General features: G+C 43.3%; 2 protein-coding genes across 2 annotated transcripts in view; both read left to right on the top strand.

Moving 5' to 3' along the window:
- Positions 1 to 8,050, top strand: part of LOC109464955 (regulating synaptic membrane exocytosis protein 2-like) — a 59,014-nt gene extending 50,964 nt beyond the window's left edge. Inside the window, exon 4 of the mRNA XM_019762074.1 lies at positions 7,982 to 8,050. Coding sequence (XP_019617633.1) covers positions 7,982 to 8,050 — 69 coding nt within the window. The remainder of the gene's footprint in view (positions 1 to 7,981) is intronic.
- A 1,061-nt stretch (positions 8,051 to 9,111) lies between these two features.
- Positions 9,112 to 14,691, top strand: part of LOC109464954 (serine/arginine repetitive matrix protein 1-like) — a 40,327-nt gene continuing 34,747 nt past the window's right edge. Inside the window, exons 1-4 of the mRNA XM_019762072.1 lie at positions 9,112 to 9,139; positions 9,492 to 9,700; positions 9,977 to 10,399; positions 11,003 to 11,797. Coding sequence (XP_019617631.1) covers positions 9,112 to 9,139; positions 9,492 to 9,700; positions 9,977 to 10,399; positions 11,003 to 11,797 — 1,455 coding nt within the window. The remainder of the gene's footprint in view (positions 9,140 to 9,491; positions 9,701 to 9,976; positions 10,400 to 11,002; positions 11,798 to 14,691) is intronic.

Genomic DNA, 14,691 nt, shown 5'->3' with positions numbered 1-14,691 from the left:
GACCCCGGAGGGTCAGCTGCCAATACTGGATAAGGCCACACCGACGCAGTTTTATAGATGACATTGGTTTTCGCCTGTTCTAAAAAAATATGCACGTCCTCCAAGGATCTGGCCTGGCTCTAGTCCTGGGTAGTCCATGGTAGTTTTTTTTTATTCCAACATGTAATCACCAGACGTGGTGACGGCACACTCAAGTTTTTTTTTTCAACTTGTATTAATGCCACCCCCAACACAGGGGACAATACAATACTCATTTTCACCTGAGTCTAGTGAGGAAAGTCGTGTAAAGTGCCTTTCCCAAGGGCACACATGATCGGTGGCATGTCAGGACTCCAACCCGGGAACTCTTGATTCCGAGACGCACACGCTGCTGTTGCGACCCCACAAGGTCGTTAGCGAAAATACGGAGCTGGGCACCCAGGCTAACGAAGCTCCATGACTCAAGAACTCAGTACATACGTACATTGCCCATTCATAAATTCCGCAAAAAGCCAGGATGTGCCGACTTGTCGTATGCGTAGCTATGCACCAGCTTTGTATTCCTGTAGTTTAGTAGCAATTTATTTTTGGCCGAATTTTTATTCTCCTGCGCGCACTAGTTTGAGGGTCTTCAGAGGATGTCATCCATAACATTAAGTCGGTGTGGCCTAACGTGTAACAGTGAAAGCTATGGTTGATACGCCCCCCCCCCCCACACACACACATCCTCCAATACTGTATAACGTATAACGGGGATATACCGAGGCTGATACATTGTTGTGCGTCCCCTCAATACTGTATAACGTGTAAAGGGTGATGTCAAACTATTGATTGATATGCAAATAAACTGATGACAATTTTTGGAAGTCCAAAAGGAAACAAAAGTTAAAATTTGAAAAATTACTCTCAAAGACATACCAGGAATACCCTTGAACTTATTCCATGCGCAGTCCTGTGGTTACGACTGATTTAACCCAATACAACACGAACACGATAACATTTGCATCAGCGTGCGGCTTCGCGACCTTCTAACCTTACTGAGGAGGAAATAATCAGAGGGGGAAAGGCGAGATGTCGGGAGGGCCACGCGTGTTGCGTGTGTGACCTACACGGGACGTTTGTACATCTCTCTAATTTATCTCATTTACGGCCTGCTCAAATTTGCACCACATATAAGATTTCAGCACCAGGATTTTACTTTTTATGATTACTGAATGTGACACATATTCAATACACAATACAGTCTTGACCTGCCATGTACTTGGACCACTTCTTGTGGGTGCAGTTCTTGCATTGCCTGAAGACCCCACTAAGTTTTGTTTCAACATCGGAGTTTCATCCCTGCTTTTAGGTTTGCTTTTTGGTGTCACGGATAAATAAATAATAAATAAATAAAACTGTTGGGGCCAAAAATATGGAGTCAGTCTAAACTTAGATACCAGATGAAAGAGCTAGTAAAAAACGTGAAACGAGACTTGGATATCGCTGTGAATAAAGGAACAGCGTTGCTAGGCGACGGGCCGGTTTCGGGGCACATAAAGCTTTTAATGCTCTGATTACATTAGAGCTGTTCGCTGGAGGGGAGGTTGGAATTGATGAGGTTCTGTTTTACTAGTGCATTAAGGGGCGGTCTCTGTGGGTCCTGAGGCATTTCCAAACGAAATATATTTTGTTAAACCCAACCCATGTGTTTCTGATACCGATAGCATTGTCTTCCGTGTAAAATGTGCACAAATCCGGACTGTCTACTTCGCTCGCAATAGTTGTATATTTTTTCTGATTTAAAAGAAGAAAAGACTTGCCTACCGACCGATATAAAGTTGGAAATATATTACCTTTAGCCACATCTTGCTGTTATCAAACAACTACATCAATCTTTATAATCATACCGTACTATATTAGCGATATAAAACATGGATATAGCAATACCGGGTTATGCATGTTGCCATTAATACCCTGTAATTAATATAAGCAAGATAGGAATATGTAGTTGTGTAAAAGAAAAACCTTACATCAACCTTTATAATCATACCGCACTATATTAGCGATATAAAACATATAGACGGCCATACCGGGTTATGTAGGTTGCCATAAATACCCTGTAAGCAAGGTAGGAATATTTAGTTGTGTAAATAAAAAACCTTATATCAATGTTTATAATTATACCGCACTATATTATAATATATTACATTGAGTCTCACTTTGCTAATATCAAACAAATGCATTTATCTTTATGATTATACCGTACTATATTAGCTATATAAAACATGAAGCCGACAATACCGGGTTATGCAGGTTGCCATAAATACCCTGTGAGCAAGGTAGAAATATTCAGTTGTGTAAAAGAAAAACCTCATATCAATTTAGCATGAAAGTTCATCTGTGTTGGTACAAATCATTATGAAATAAAGACTAAGCTTTAACTTTCTTATTTTATACCTTATATCAATGTTTGTAATTATACCGTACTATATTAGCCATATAAAACATGGAGGCGCAATACCGGGTTATGCATGTTGCCATAAATACCTGCGGTTTACGTTCATTCGGTTAAAAGAGACGCCTGCTGTCGTAAACCTGCGTTAAGAGCGCGGAAATCCAATGTTTAAAGACGTCGTAAAGGTGCGCCTGGAATCGTAAACGAAAAAGGTATTGGTTTTTATATGCATGCATTAAATTATCACTAGGCTGTATGTGGAACACTTCGGGCGGCAGGGTGGTAAAATGGTAGAGGCGTAATGATATTCCATATCATATAATATACTAATAATAGTGCTAATGATTAAATTTATGAAACTTTGTGTTTTGTTGTGTTTTATTTAATACTTTTAGTTCCAGCAAGCTTAAGCTAGATTAAGCTAATAAATTGTGATCTAGGTAATAACAGATAGTTTTACCGAAGAGGCTATTAATAGTATCATGATGGTAGGGTATGTTGTGATGTGAAAAAAGAACACTTAAGGTTGAATACCCTGCTCCTGTTAATAGCAGGCCAAGTACAATGGCACTAATCTTCGGTGATGATTGAATATAATTTAGTTACATTTTAAAAAAAAAACAGCAAGTTTAGGTGCATTATGTATACCCTTATGTGGCGTAAAATGCATTTCCGCATCACTAGAGGAAGTTGACTTTAGCTGTTCCACGATTTGTGTGTTTAAGTTTATGACATCAGACTACTGCTGGCAAAATCTATTATTCATAGGATTCAGACAATAAATTTTCGTGCGATGCTGATCGAAGAAGCTGAAACAGCGCCGCCACGCGTCAGGGGATATAACTGCATCTATAAGCTCAATTCGTGTATCCCACAGAATCCCTAACTCGGCTATACACTGTGCAGACGGAGCAAAACCATAATAAAATTTGCCACGACCACCCAACACAACGCATAATTTTCAAGTATAACGTAAACATTTTGTGCCAGAAACGACTATACGATATTGATTGTATTGAATGAAAGACACTATAGGAAGAAGGCTTTGGATAATATAATTTCGATTTCAGTTCGAAGATGGTTAATTCACTAGTGCAGTGCGCCATTAATTCACTAGTTACTAGTTTGTTATTACGCACTGTCTAAGGCAGACTCTCGACTCTTCTATCAAACGTGTATTATCAAGGTACAGGCATATTTCTCTTAAGTATCAGCTAAGTTATAATAATGTATATGAGGGACTGTATATATTGCCTGTCTTGTTCATTGAAATTTGTAATTTTTGTACGCAAACTCTTTCAATTCAGGGAGTCTCATCCCTGCTGTAAGGTTTGCTTTTTGTGTCACAAAAACAATCAAAATTTGCATCTTCTTTTCCACCGCGCGGCAGAACATTCAGATCGCAGTCTAAATAATGGAGGGCAGGTTACTCTTGATTAATAGCTCTTTTATAGCTAGTAATAAATAAACTAGAGTACATCGATGTGAGTGATTTGGGCCAATTTGGGTAGCAAAGTAGATATTAAAATAAAGACGTTTGGAAAATAAATTTAGGGCGTAGTCCATTGATTTGTAAGGAGCTCTAGGCCAGAGTGAATACATGCACTGCGCTATATGATAGGGCAAGGGAAAGGGAGACGGTTGAATCAAATATTAAAGACATCCAGTGCAGTTTTTAGGGCTTGGAAACCCGATTTTTCAAAGTCAATATTCTAGTCATTTACGTATCTACATACTGAATTGAAACCACACTATCCCAATATATATTGACCCTGAAGAAGCAAGCATAACCAAAAATCTGAATGAAAATGGTTACTGGAAGGACTCTGGGATGATTTTTAGGGTACCACCCATAAAATAAATGACTCATTTTGGGGCTTGTTTCTGCAGTTTGAAATACCCCAAGTTTGAAATGATGACTCAAATGTGAGTCAATATGTGTCGGTATCATAAAGATTGCCTTATTCAGAATATTTCCAGGTTTGCTGCTCTGAAATCGCCTTTAAAGATGGACTTCCTTATCTGCTGTATAGAAACAGATAGGGGTACTTTTCGGGACATCTCCTGTATCAAAGACCTGGCTGTGGTCCAAGGCGCGGCCCGGCAAGCTATCTTCATGAACGCAGGCAACCGTAACGCCATGTTTAATTCATGACAATAATGTATTGATTTAGGTTACGTTTGATGCCATCACGAGCATACATATATATAGCGGGTCGTAAGGAGGAAGATGATAAAGTGAACTAAATTGTATCTCCTGAACGATATCAGATGCACCTGAATGTATAATTGAGGTTATAAAAATAGCGGGTTCGCTTAAAGGGCGTTTTGAGCATCTGCTGTGCATAGTGATGCGCTGGGATTCCCATATAGCCTCCGTACTAGGTCTGTATTCATGGGGCGGAACTATGAGCTATTTACATTCCAAACTTCGTGGTCCAAGCATGTTTAGATCATGAGATATGAAAATCGAAAGTTCTGCTGCACACAGCCTCCGTACTATGTCTGTACTCATGGGGTGGAACCAGACTGGGCAGATCCCATTTTTTGGTCGGTTTTTTTTTCATTCGCCCGCGCGCACTAGTTTGGGGGTCTTTAAAGGATGCCATCCATAAAATTAAGTCTGTGTGGCCTATAGATAGGTCTGTACTCATGGTGCGGAACCAGACTGGGAGATCCCGGCATATTGAATCTGTGACCTCATCCCCGGGCTGGGCAGCGGAAGATCGTGTCTAAATTGCCTCGTAAACTCCCTCCGGACGACTCGCTTTGTTTCAGGAATTCTGACGAGTTTGGAACTTTCCGATTTTTCTGCAGACCGAGGGAAAATTTATACCGCGAAAGTTGGTTAGGAACAAACAGGTCGGGCATTATAACTACACCAGGCGCTGACCCAGATTGTTGAGATAGCGATTCGCTACGTGAGATGCATATTTGGCCACCGAATGTACCGGTAAAACTATCCGCTGAAGTCTCAAAGTACAGTGTTAGCAGCGCGCTTTCCCTGTCCTTGGTGCTGAAATCTGGGTGTGGTTAAACTTGTATAGCATACATATGTGCTGACCAATTGTACTTGTGTTCTCTAAGTAATGGATACGTTTGATTAGGCCATTATCTAGTATATCTGCATTCTCATAGATAGCCCAGTGTGCTTTCCCTGTCCTTGGTGCTGAAATCTGGGCGTGGTTAAAGTTAAACTTGTACAGTATAAATATGTGCTCAATATGAGCCTGCTCACCAATTGTCTTGTGCTCTCTATGTAATAGATACGTTTTGTTCAGGCAATCATCTAATACATTTGCCTTGTCATAGATCGTCGATACCAATAACTTACTTAGGGCCACTGTAAGAAAATACCGAATTGTACAGCATTTAGGTTGAATCAGCTACAAAAAGGGGTGCACGAGTTCTTTGGTGGAAAGCGCACTATGTGGTAACACAACATTTGGGTAGTTTTGTAAAAATAAAACAGACGGTCCACAGCTGCTTAGTACAGATAAAATCTGTAAAAAGGCAGGACTCACGAATTGAAAGCGTTGCTTTTCCCCTGGGTTTTATGTAAAAACGACGAAGAAAATCGATCCCACTCAGTTATCCAAGGACAGCAGCAAAACCCTTAGGTAGGTTTGTAAAAAAAAAAGAAGGTCTTCAGCTGCTTAGTACTGATAAAAACTTGTAAAAAGGCAAGATCCATAAACTTAAAGCGTGGCTTTTCCCCTGGGGTTTATGTAAAAACGATGAACGAAAATCGATCCCACTCAGTAACCCAAGGACAGTAGCGAAGTGGATAAGCTGCGGAGGTACTGGGAGGTAGTTATTTCAAGGACAGGCAGACATATCATCTGCTGTGGTCTGTAGGGCCTAGGGAAAAATATGTTGTGTTTCCTGTTTCAGTCCTGAAAAAATTAGGGTCGGTAGGTAGGGATCATCTTTTTTATTGTTCCTTTTTTTTAGTACTTTGGTATCTCTATATAGGGATCAACTTATACAATACAGTTTGTACAAATAAAATTTGAATGAGGACACGTGTATAGATTGGTTTATTCTTTCGATTCATAACAATACACTTATCGTTTCAATTTCAATGATGAAAACCGATTGTTCAACATTTTATCACTAAGGCGTTAGATCATGGACCTAGCTATAGATTATATTAGAACAGGTCAATATGGTCGAAAATGTATGTCCCTTGTGCAGGGGTCCACACACAAGAAAAGTCTAGGGTCGGCAGTTTTTTCTAGGGTCGGACAGGAAACAGGAAACACAACATTGTTTTCCTAGGCCTGATCACTCGCTGTGGTACACAGGACATAATCACCTGACGTGGTCTGCTAGTTTCTGGACCAGCGAGATAAATTTCAGCCGTTATCTTTATTCCATAACTCCAAATGTACAAATGCAGTATGGACTGTATCTGTGAACTACAAATTAGACCAAGCTGCTGAGGTACTGGGAGGTAGTTATACTTCAAGGACAGACACACATGTAATCATCCGCTGAAAAAAAAGAAAAAGAAAGATAATCCCTACCTACCGATCCTAATTTTTTCACGACTGAAACAGGAAACACAACATTGTTTTTCCTAGGTCTAAGCTGCTGAGGTACTGGGAAGTAGTTATACTTCAAGGACAGACAAACATGTAATCATCTGTTCTGGTCTGCAGGTTTGGGCCGAAGAGATAAGTTTGAGCCGTTATCTGCGAACTACAAATTAGACAGTCTCCCAATATCTACTAGTTACAGAAGACGCCATGTTGATTCCATTTCAAGGTCATTAACTTTGCCCTTAGTGGTTTCAGTGTCTGTGAGGTTACCGGAAACACTGCTGGAATACAGATGAGGGTTTGTTTCTAGGGTCGGTTGGCAAACAGGAATTACAACATTTTTCCTCTGCCCTGGAATTCCCCGACATGCTGAATACTAGACCTGTATTCATGGGCTATTTTCCATCCAAAATTCGTGGTCCAAGCATGTTAAGATCGTGAGATATTAAAACCGAACGTTCTGCTGCCGTACCAACGAAAGCCGCCAGAGGGCCCAAAATCTAATTATTTCTAGTAGGTCTTATCAAGACCTACCCACCTACCAAGTTTCATGACAATGCATATAAAACACTGCTGGAATACAGATGAGGGTCCCGGGAGACATGATGCTGTAAAGGGCCTTCAGAAAGGGCATCAAATGAGGCACGGAGGGGACGTTAAGAGATGGGCACGCTCCAAAGCGGGGAACCAAAAACTTTAGTGTTAGACACTAACGTTTTACACCCAGATACAAACTGTAAAATTTTGACAACTACCCAAACTTACGTTATTGATACTAAACTGTTATTGTATTCTTGTCATGTGCTTCCCTTTTGTCGCGGGTTGGGATGTGTACAACATTGATGGTTGCCGCTAACTTTACTGCAACACCTCAGCGACTGATAAATATAAAATACCGAAAATGATTCCACATGTTAAACACAGTACCTTTCACAAAGATAGGGGCACTGTTTCCTTTTTGTGTTCAGTTGTTATTGAAAAGGAATAATGTACACCCTCTGATGTACTATGCCCCCGTCAGCAGGCTGACGACGAGAAGACGCCGAAGCTGGAGCGGAACTGGTCGCTGACGGAAGACATTTTCCCTTAGTACCTTACCCAGACATAGGGCGTTACTTCTAAGTTTTGTGTTTAAGTACACATGTACACCCTCTGATGTTTGTATTGTCTCCCCGTCAGCAGGCTGAGGACGAGAAGACCCCGAAGCTGGAGCGGAATTGGTCGCTGACGGAAGACATCCTCCAGGGTTTCCGGGACCTGCTGGGAACCGGAGACATTTTCCCGGAGTTGGACGAACCCGAGAGTTCACAGGTCAACAGGCAGCAGTCACACGAGGAGTTAGGTAAGTGTGAGAGAGAAGGAACTTCTTTTCACAGATAAAGGCCTTTATAAAATGAATACTTACAAAAATGATATTGAAATAGAGGTCTTCTGAATTCAGTCTGGCATTGCTTTCATAAATAAACTTTAAAGCACAATTGTTGTACAAAGTATGGCAACTTCTGGTACATAACTAGAGTTCCATAAGGCTAATTTACCTAACACAAGAGTGAGTAGTGTGGGATGAGAATGTATGGTATGAAAATGGGATTTTACAACCATTAGAGGAATTTCTAACGTCTAGACATTATTTGATACATTTTCATGCATAGTTTTGAATATTTTGTTTCCTGCCAGAGACATGAGTACCCAACGTTTGTTTTATCTCACTTTTTTGTCACAGTCAAGGCTGACGAAGAAGCGCAGCACTACCTTCCACCTGTTCTCTTTGACAAACCCAAAACACCCACGGTGCAGAAACCCCCGATTTCTGAGCCAACACAGGAGGATGCAACGTCTACTTCCACGAGTATTCAGACGCCAAGTAAAAACCTGAACAATTCTTCCACTGATGTGACTGATGGTAGGAAAATAGCCATAACATTGGGTGATGAAACTGCGGACACCTCTGCCGACCAAGGCACTGTAGTAGCTAGTAAAGAAACACCCGTACTAAAGCCTGAAGAAAAGACTTCGCTTGTGGGCGAAACCGCGGAATCCAATGCTGCTAAGCAACTAAAGCAATCCGAGCACATCCATGAGCGACCGACGTCTCTGACGCTACAGAAGGAAGTGAACTCTGCCGAGTACAGGGAGGGGAGAGGGAAGGCCATGGAGGAGCAGGAGGAGCAGGAACAAGGTATAGGAATGGTTTATTATAATACTTTAAAATCAATACTTTATTATGTGGGGTCGTGTGGCGTAGCGGCAGAGTGCTCGACTCGGAACCAAGAGGTCCCGGGTTCGAGTCCTGACATGCCACCGATCTGGTGCCCTTGGGAAAGATACTTTACACGACTTTTCTCACTTCGCTCAGGTGAAAATGAGTACTGTATTGTCCCCTGTATTGGTGTAATATAAGATTATAACATTAATATAAGTTGAAATAAACTTGAGTGTGCCGTCACCACGTCTTGTGATTAGATGTTGGAAATAACAAAAATGAGCAAAAATGTACAATAATGGTCTTTCTCATTGTTTTTGCCCAAAAGGTGCCAAAAAGGAGCCTGCTCGGCAGGACCGGATGCGGAGCCCGCTGGGTGCGGGGGTGATCCACGGCGTGGTCGCGCCGGGACAGAAGGGTCTGTCCAAGGAGCAGCGGCAGGAACTCATCCACAAACACACGGTGGAGAGGGTCGCGCCGGGCGGGAAACATCACCAGAAGGTCACCAAGACCAGGACACACGGCAGCAACGTGCAGGTTCGGTCTGGTTCATGGTTTATGAATGAATGAATGAATGAATGAGCGAATGAATGAATGAATGAACGAGTGAATGAATGAATGAATGAATGAATGAATGAATGAATGAATGAATGAATGAATGAATGAATGAATGAATGAATGAATGAATGAATGAATGAATGAATGAATGAATGAATGAATGAATGAATGAATGAATGAGTGAAACAGTGAGAGTGGAAGTTTTATTTTACCACCATGAAGAGAGGGGCTGATTTTTGTCTTTCTGTCCTTCAGGAGCTGAAAGAGTACCTCTCCGGGTCTCCCAAACCGGCAAAAAAGGCTGATCAGAGGCAGGAGCGGAAGGAAAAGGTGGTCAAGTCACTAAAGGACCCCAAATCTCTCACGTTGGACCTTTCTCAGGCAAAAAAGACCAAAGTAGTCGCTGCCCCCGCTCCAGTACCCGTTCCCGCTCCCCAACACGAACCACCGCCACCGGAACCAACGAGCAAGCCCCAGCGAGTGGCCATCGGGATCTCACCAACCGAAGCCACGGAGGCTACCACCACCGAGGAGGACCAGGGTAAGGAGAAGCAGTGGTACGAAGCGGACGAGTACGTAAAATCTGCGAAGGCCCAGGAGGACCTGCGGAGGGAGCTGCAGTCGCTGCGGCGGGAACCCGCGGCCAGCCTGGCGCTCGCTATCGTGGAGAAGAAGGAGGTTTGTTTGTTTGTTTGTTTGTTTGTTTGTTTATTTATGAATCTCCCATTAGTGATAATATGTACATCACTATTCTTCCTGGAGTCCTATACAACATAAACATACAACTTGTTGTTTCGTCATTGTCATACCTGTAATTTGTATTCTATGTCAGGGTTGTGATTAATATTAGCTTCGGCTAGAGTTTCCACCTCTGTGTCTTGAACCATGTCTTGTACTTTGTTGTTTCAATAAATAGAAAAAAAATTAAAAAAATACAACTATTATTTACATTTACGTTCAACTGCTATCATTGACATTATGCTACAGGAAAACTTATCTTACCAACATAGTAAATTTTAAGCATCAATTATTACAGCAATATTCCCTCCTCGATGTGGATCCGCTGGGGAAGACGGATGCCCAAGTGTGTGGGTCTCAGATTCACAACCTGTTATCCACCTTAAACAAATCCACGCGAAGGCCGCCGTGTCAACTGTAACCCTCACTCAGGTGTAGGGACTGACACGGTCATCCTACTCGGAAAATCTGTATATCTGTACATGAATCTGTATCTGATTGCAAATAAAGATTTCGAGCGATTGCCATATTCCCTCCCCCCAGGAGAAGATGCCTGACGGAGCGGAGGCAGAGGACATCGCCGAGACACCTTCTTCTGCCGACAGCGACTCTGACGACTCGAAGTCTTCGCTAAAGAAGTCCAAAGCGAGATCCAATCTCAGTGCCATTCTCTCCCCCATCGACGATAAAGATGCTCCCCCCGAAGACGATCTAGAGGAGGACGATGACAGGCCGAAGAGTAAAGCTGAGCAGCAGGCTGAGCTCCGCGCTATCCGCCGGCAGCGTCCCAGGACCCCGCCCGGCAGCTGCCTGTCTCCCATAGAGGACTTCTCCCCGCCCTACGAGCACGCTAAACCCATCCTCTCCGTCTCCACAACGCCGCCGTACCACTCCAGGCTTCCGCAGGAGATTCCCAAAATCATCGTCACCCAGAGGGTTAGCCCCGAGCAGAGCCCTCCGGAAAAGCTACAGGACGAGTTCAGGGAAGAAAAAGACGCTCAGCCTCCTACTGTAGTAGCCGCGCCTACCGTACAGACGGAAAAGAAACCAGAAAGCGTTACTGATGCGAAACAGGTTCTCCAGTCAAAGAAACGTGAGAGCGTGGAGAAGGGAAGTAAGGAGCCCGCAGCGCACTTCGTGTTCGATCGGCCCGAGCGAGACAGCAGCCAGAGGACTATCATGGTGAAATCAAAATCAGGCGATTTTCCTCCCAGATCGGCGGCTGACGTCACGTCATCTCGCCCCGACAGCCAATCAGCGAAGCGGGACGGTTCCGCGGCGGTAGAGCCGGCTTCGGTGACGTCTCCTACACAGATGTCGTCTGCGGCGCACGCCAAGGTAAGGACTTACCTACACATTCCTGCTGTCTGGCATGGGTAAGCTTTCGCGGTAGATTGGGGTAGAACGCCTGGTGGTAATGGCTTTTACGTGTGATTGATGTTAGAACACTTGACAGTTTGGAAGTGAAATACGTTGTTCTAGAGAAGTACAGCTATAGGACTGGGAATAAAGAAAGCGATTAAGTCCACACATATCAGAGCTAATTAGCGATGTTGATGAGATGTGACTACCAATGACAGTTCGTTAGCCCTGACTTAAGGTTCGCAGGCACGCGGCCTTGCATGTACATTGTATAGCCATGCATGATTGTGAACATCAGGAATGGCGTTACGTGATATTCTACATTTATCTTTGTCATACAGTAGCGTTCCCGCAAAGAGTAACGTACTGCAAGGTTCACGCGCGCGCGGCCTTGCATGTACATTGTATAGCCATGCATGATTGTGAACATCAGGAATGGCTTGTGCTGCAGGTGATACACCGACATTGCATGAAGGTTCACATTTGTCTTGACGTTCCCGCTAAAAAGACTTCCCTACGCACACAACTCGTGTCGTTTAGACGAGTACAGCTAAGGGCTGATTATGAAGCATCATTCCTTAGCGATGTTGATAAGATAGACATATAGAAACAACGACAGCCTGGCATGGGTCGCGCTGTCATGGTAGGAGGCTTAGTGGCGATGGATTTTACGTGTAATTCCGATGTCGGAACACTGACTTATTTGGCTACTAGAGTATTAACCCACTGCAAGGTTCGGTCGCGCGCGGCCTTGTAGTCTTGTATAATTGTGCAAAGGGGGATAGCCCGTGATGCAGGTAATACACCGGCTTGATACATTTATCTTGGCCATACAACAGCGTTCGCGCAAACGGTAACCTACTGCAAGGTTCGCTATGCAGCCATGTATAATTGTGCACAGGGGGATAGCTTGTGCTGCAGGTAATACATTGACCTTACATGAGGTTCTACATCTGTCTTGACATTCCCGCTAAAAAGATGTTCTACCTTTATCTTGGCGTTCCCACAAAGAGTAACCTACTGCAAGGTTCGCATACGCGTGGCCGTGTAGTCATGTATTATTGTGAATATCATGGATAGCTTGAGCTGCAGGCAACTTACATGATGTTCATCTGTCTTGACACTCCCGCTAAAAAGACTGCCCCCCGCACACAACCCGTGTTTCCACAGATAAGGCTAACAACCTCGCCAAGACGCTCCATCAATCCGCCTGTATCATAAAGAAGCGTCCGTCTATAGTCCGATATCGCTCACTCACTCACTGCGCCGAGCTCGCTCGAAGTCTCCCCATGTTTCCATTTCTCTCTATCTCCCATCGTAGCAGGCAGTTGACTTAGAGTCATTCCACTGTCAGCCTCTAGCTGCTTACTGTAAGTCAAATGTGGTCTTCCGCGACTTCTGTTTCCATGACTCGGGTTCCACAGTAAGAGTTTGTGTACTGTATCTGTATCAGTATATCCGGTTTAACCGCCCTTCGGCGTAACACACCAGCTTCGCAGGCACGTGGCGCGGCGGCAGCTAGCTATGTCACACCGAACGACTTGTTACAATCTTAACACATTTGATTGCAGGAGTTGTTTAAAACTTTCTAGTGATGATGCCCTAACTGTGCTTGGTGGCAACGAGTTCCAGTCTACAATAGTTATGGGGAAATACGAGTTTTTGAATACCTCAATTCTTGGTTGATAACTCTGATATTTGAAGGCATCACTGTTTCTTGTAGTATATACCTCGTCCTTTTTCCTCGATCCAACAGTGGCCTACAGTCCACTTATAGTCCGGTATCGCATATCTAATTTAGCCGGTAGCTGAGTCCGATGCCGGCTGTCAGACTACGGGCCGGGCGCGATCCATCAGACTGTGCGGCTGTGTGTGATCTCCGGGCATGGCGAGATTTAGGGCTCGACAAGATTCATAGTGACTCACACAATCTGCTACATGTACAGGGCTCCAAATTAAAGGTGTATTTTTATCTGTTGATATTAATTTGCACTTGGAAACGTTGTTGACAATATTTCATATACATTTTATGTAATGGTTTATTACTATTTTAATCGCTTAATATGAAGTTTTATACTGTTTACTTGTATGTGATGTCGCGATGTCAATTCAGCCTCTGGCTGCCATTTTTGGGACAGTGTTGTTGTGTTTTAAATGCAAATAAACCATTGATATAAGGTGGTCCGATGGCCTCTGACCGCTAAAATTTAGGCTGGAACAACTAGAAAATAGTAAAATAATCAACATCAGAAGGTCAGCCCTTCTTTTGTTTATCAGGCACATTTCCCGGCTTTTGGATCCGGAAAAGTCCCCCCGAATTCCCTGTCTACACTGCAATTATAGTGCGCCTGGTGGGAGTGGACATAAGGAAAATGATGTTGACTTCAAGTTCAAATCATACAATACCTCTAGAAAAACAGGTTGGGACATTTATTTTCAATTTGGGACTGTGCTGGGACACTAAGACGAAAAGTTAATTTCGAGGCCTGCCGTACAGATTTAAGGCCCGACAAGACCGATATTGACTCCCACAATCTGCTACTCACAGCCGGGACGTTAGTACTCCCAGGGTGCCATGGGCGTTTATGTTAGGGTGTGGCGGTTTTTTACAGCTATAATAACACGCCAGAGGGACTGGATTGCAATAATGTATAGGTATTTTACCTATATGTATCTGTCTACTTCTACAGAAGCTGTCTTGGTTTTTACTTGGTTTAGTTGTACCCCAATGGGTTCAGTTTCTGTATATTTATTTGTCCTTTTTTGTAAAAAAAAAAGCAATAAGGAGCAATAAGGAGAGAGAGAGAGAGAGAGAGAAAGAGAGAGAGAGAGAGAGAGAGAGAGAGAAGAGAGGAGAGAGAGAGAGAGAG

The sequence above is a fragment of the Branchiostoma belcheri genome, unplaced genomic scaffold (genome assembly GCF_001625305.1).
Source record: "Branchiostoma belcheri isolate BF01 breed outbred unplaced genomic scaffold, Haploidv18h27 scaffold144, whole genome shotgun sequence".
In the NCBI taxonomy this organism is placed as follows: domain Eukaryota; kingdom Metazoa; phylum Chordata; class Leptocardii; order Amphioxiformes; family Branchiostomatidae; genus Branchiostoma; species Branchiostoma belcheri.
Note: the sequence above shows the minus strand (reverse complement) of the source record. Positions and strands in the feature narration are given on the sequence as shown.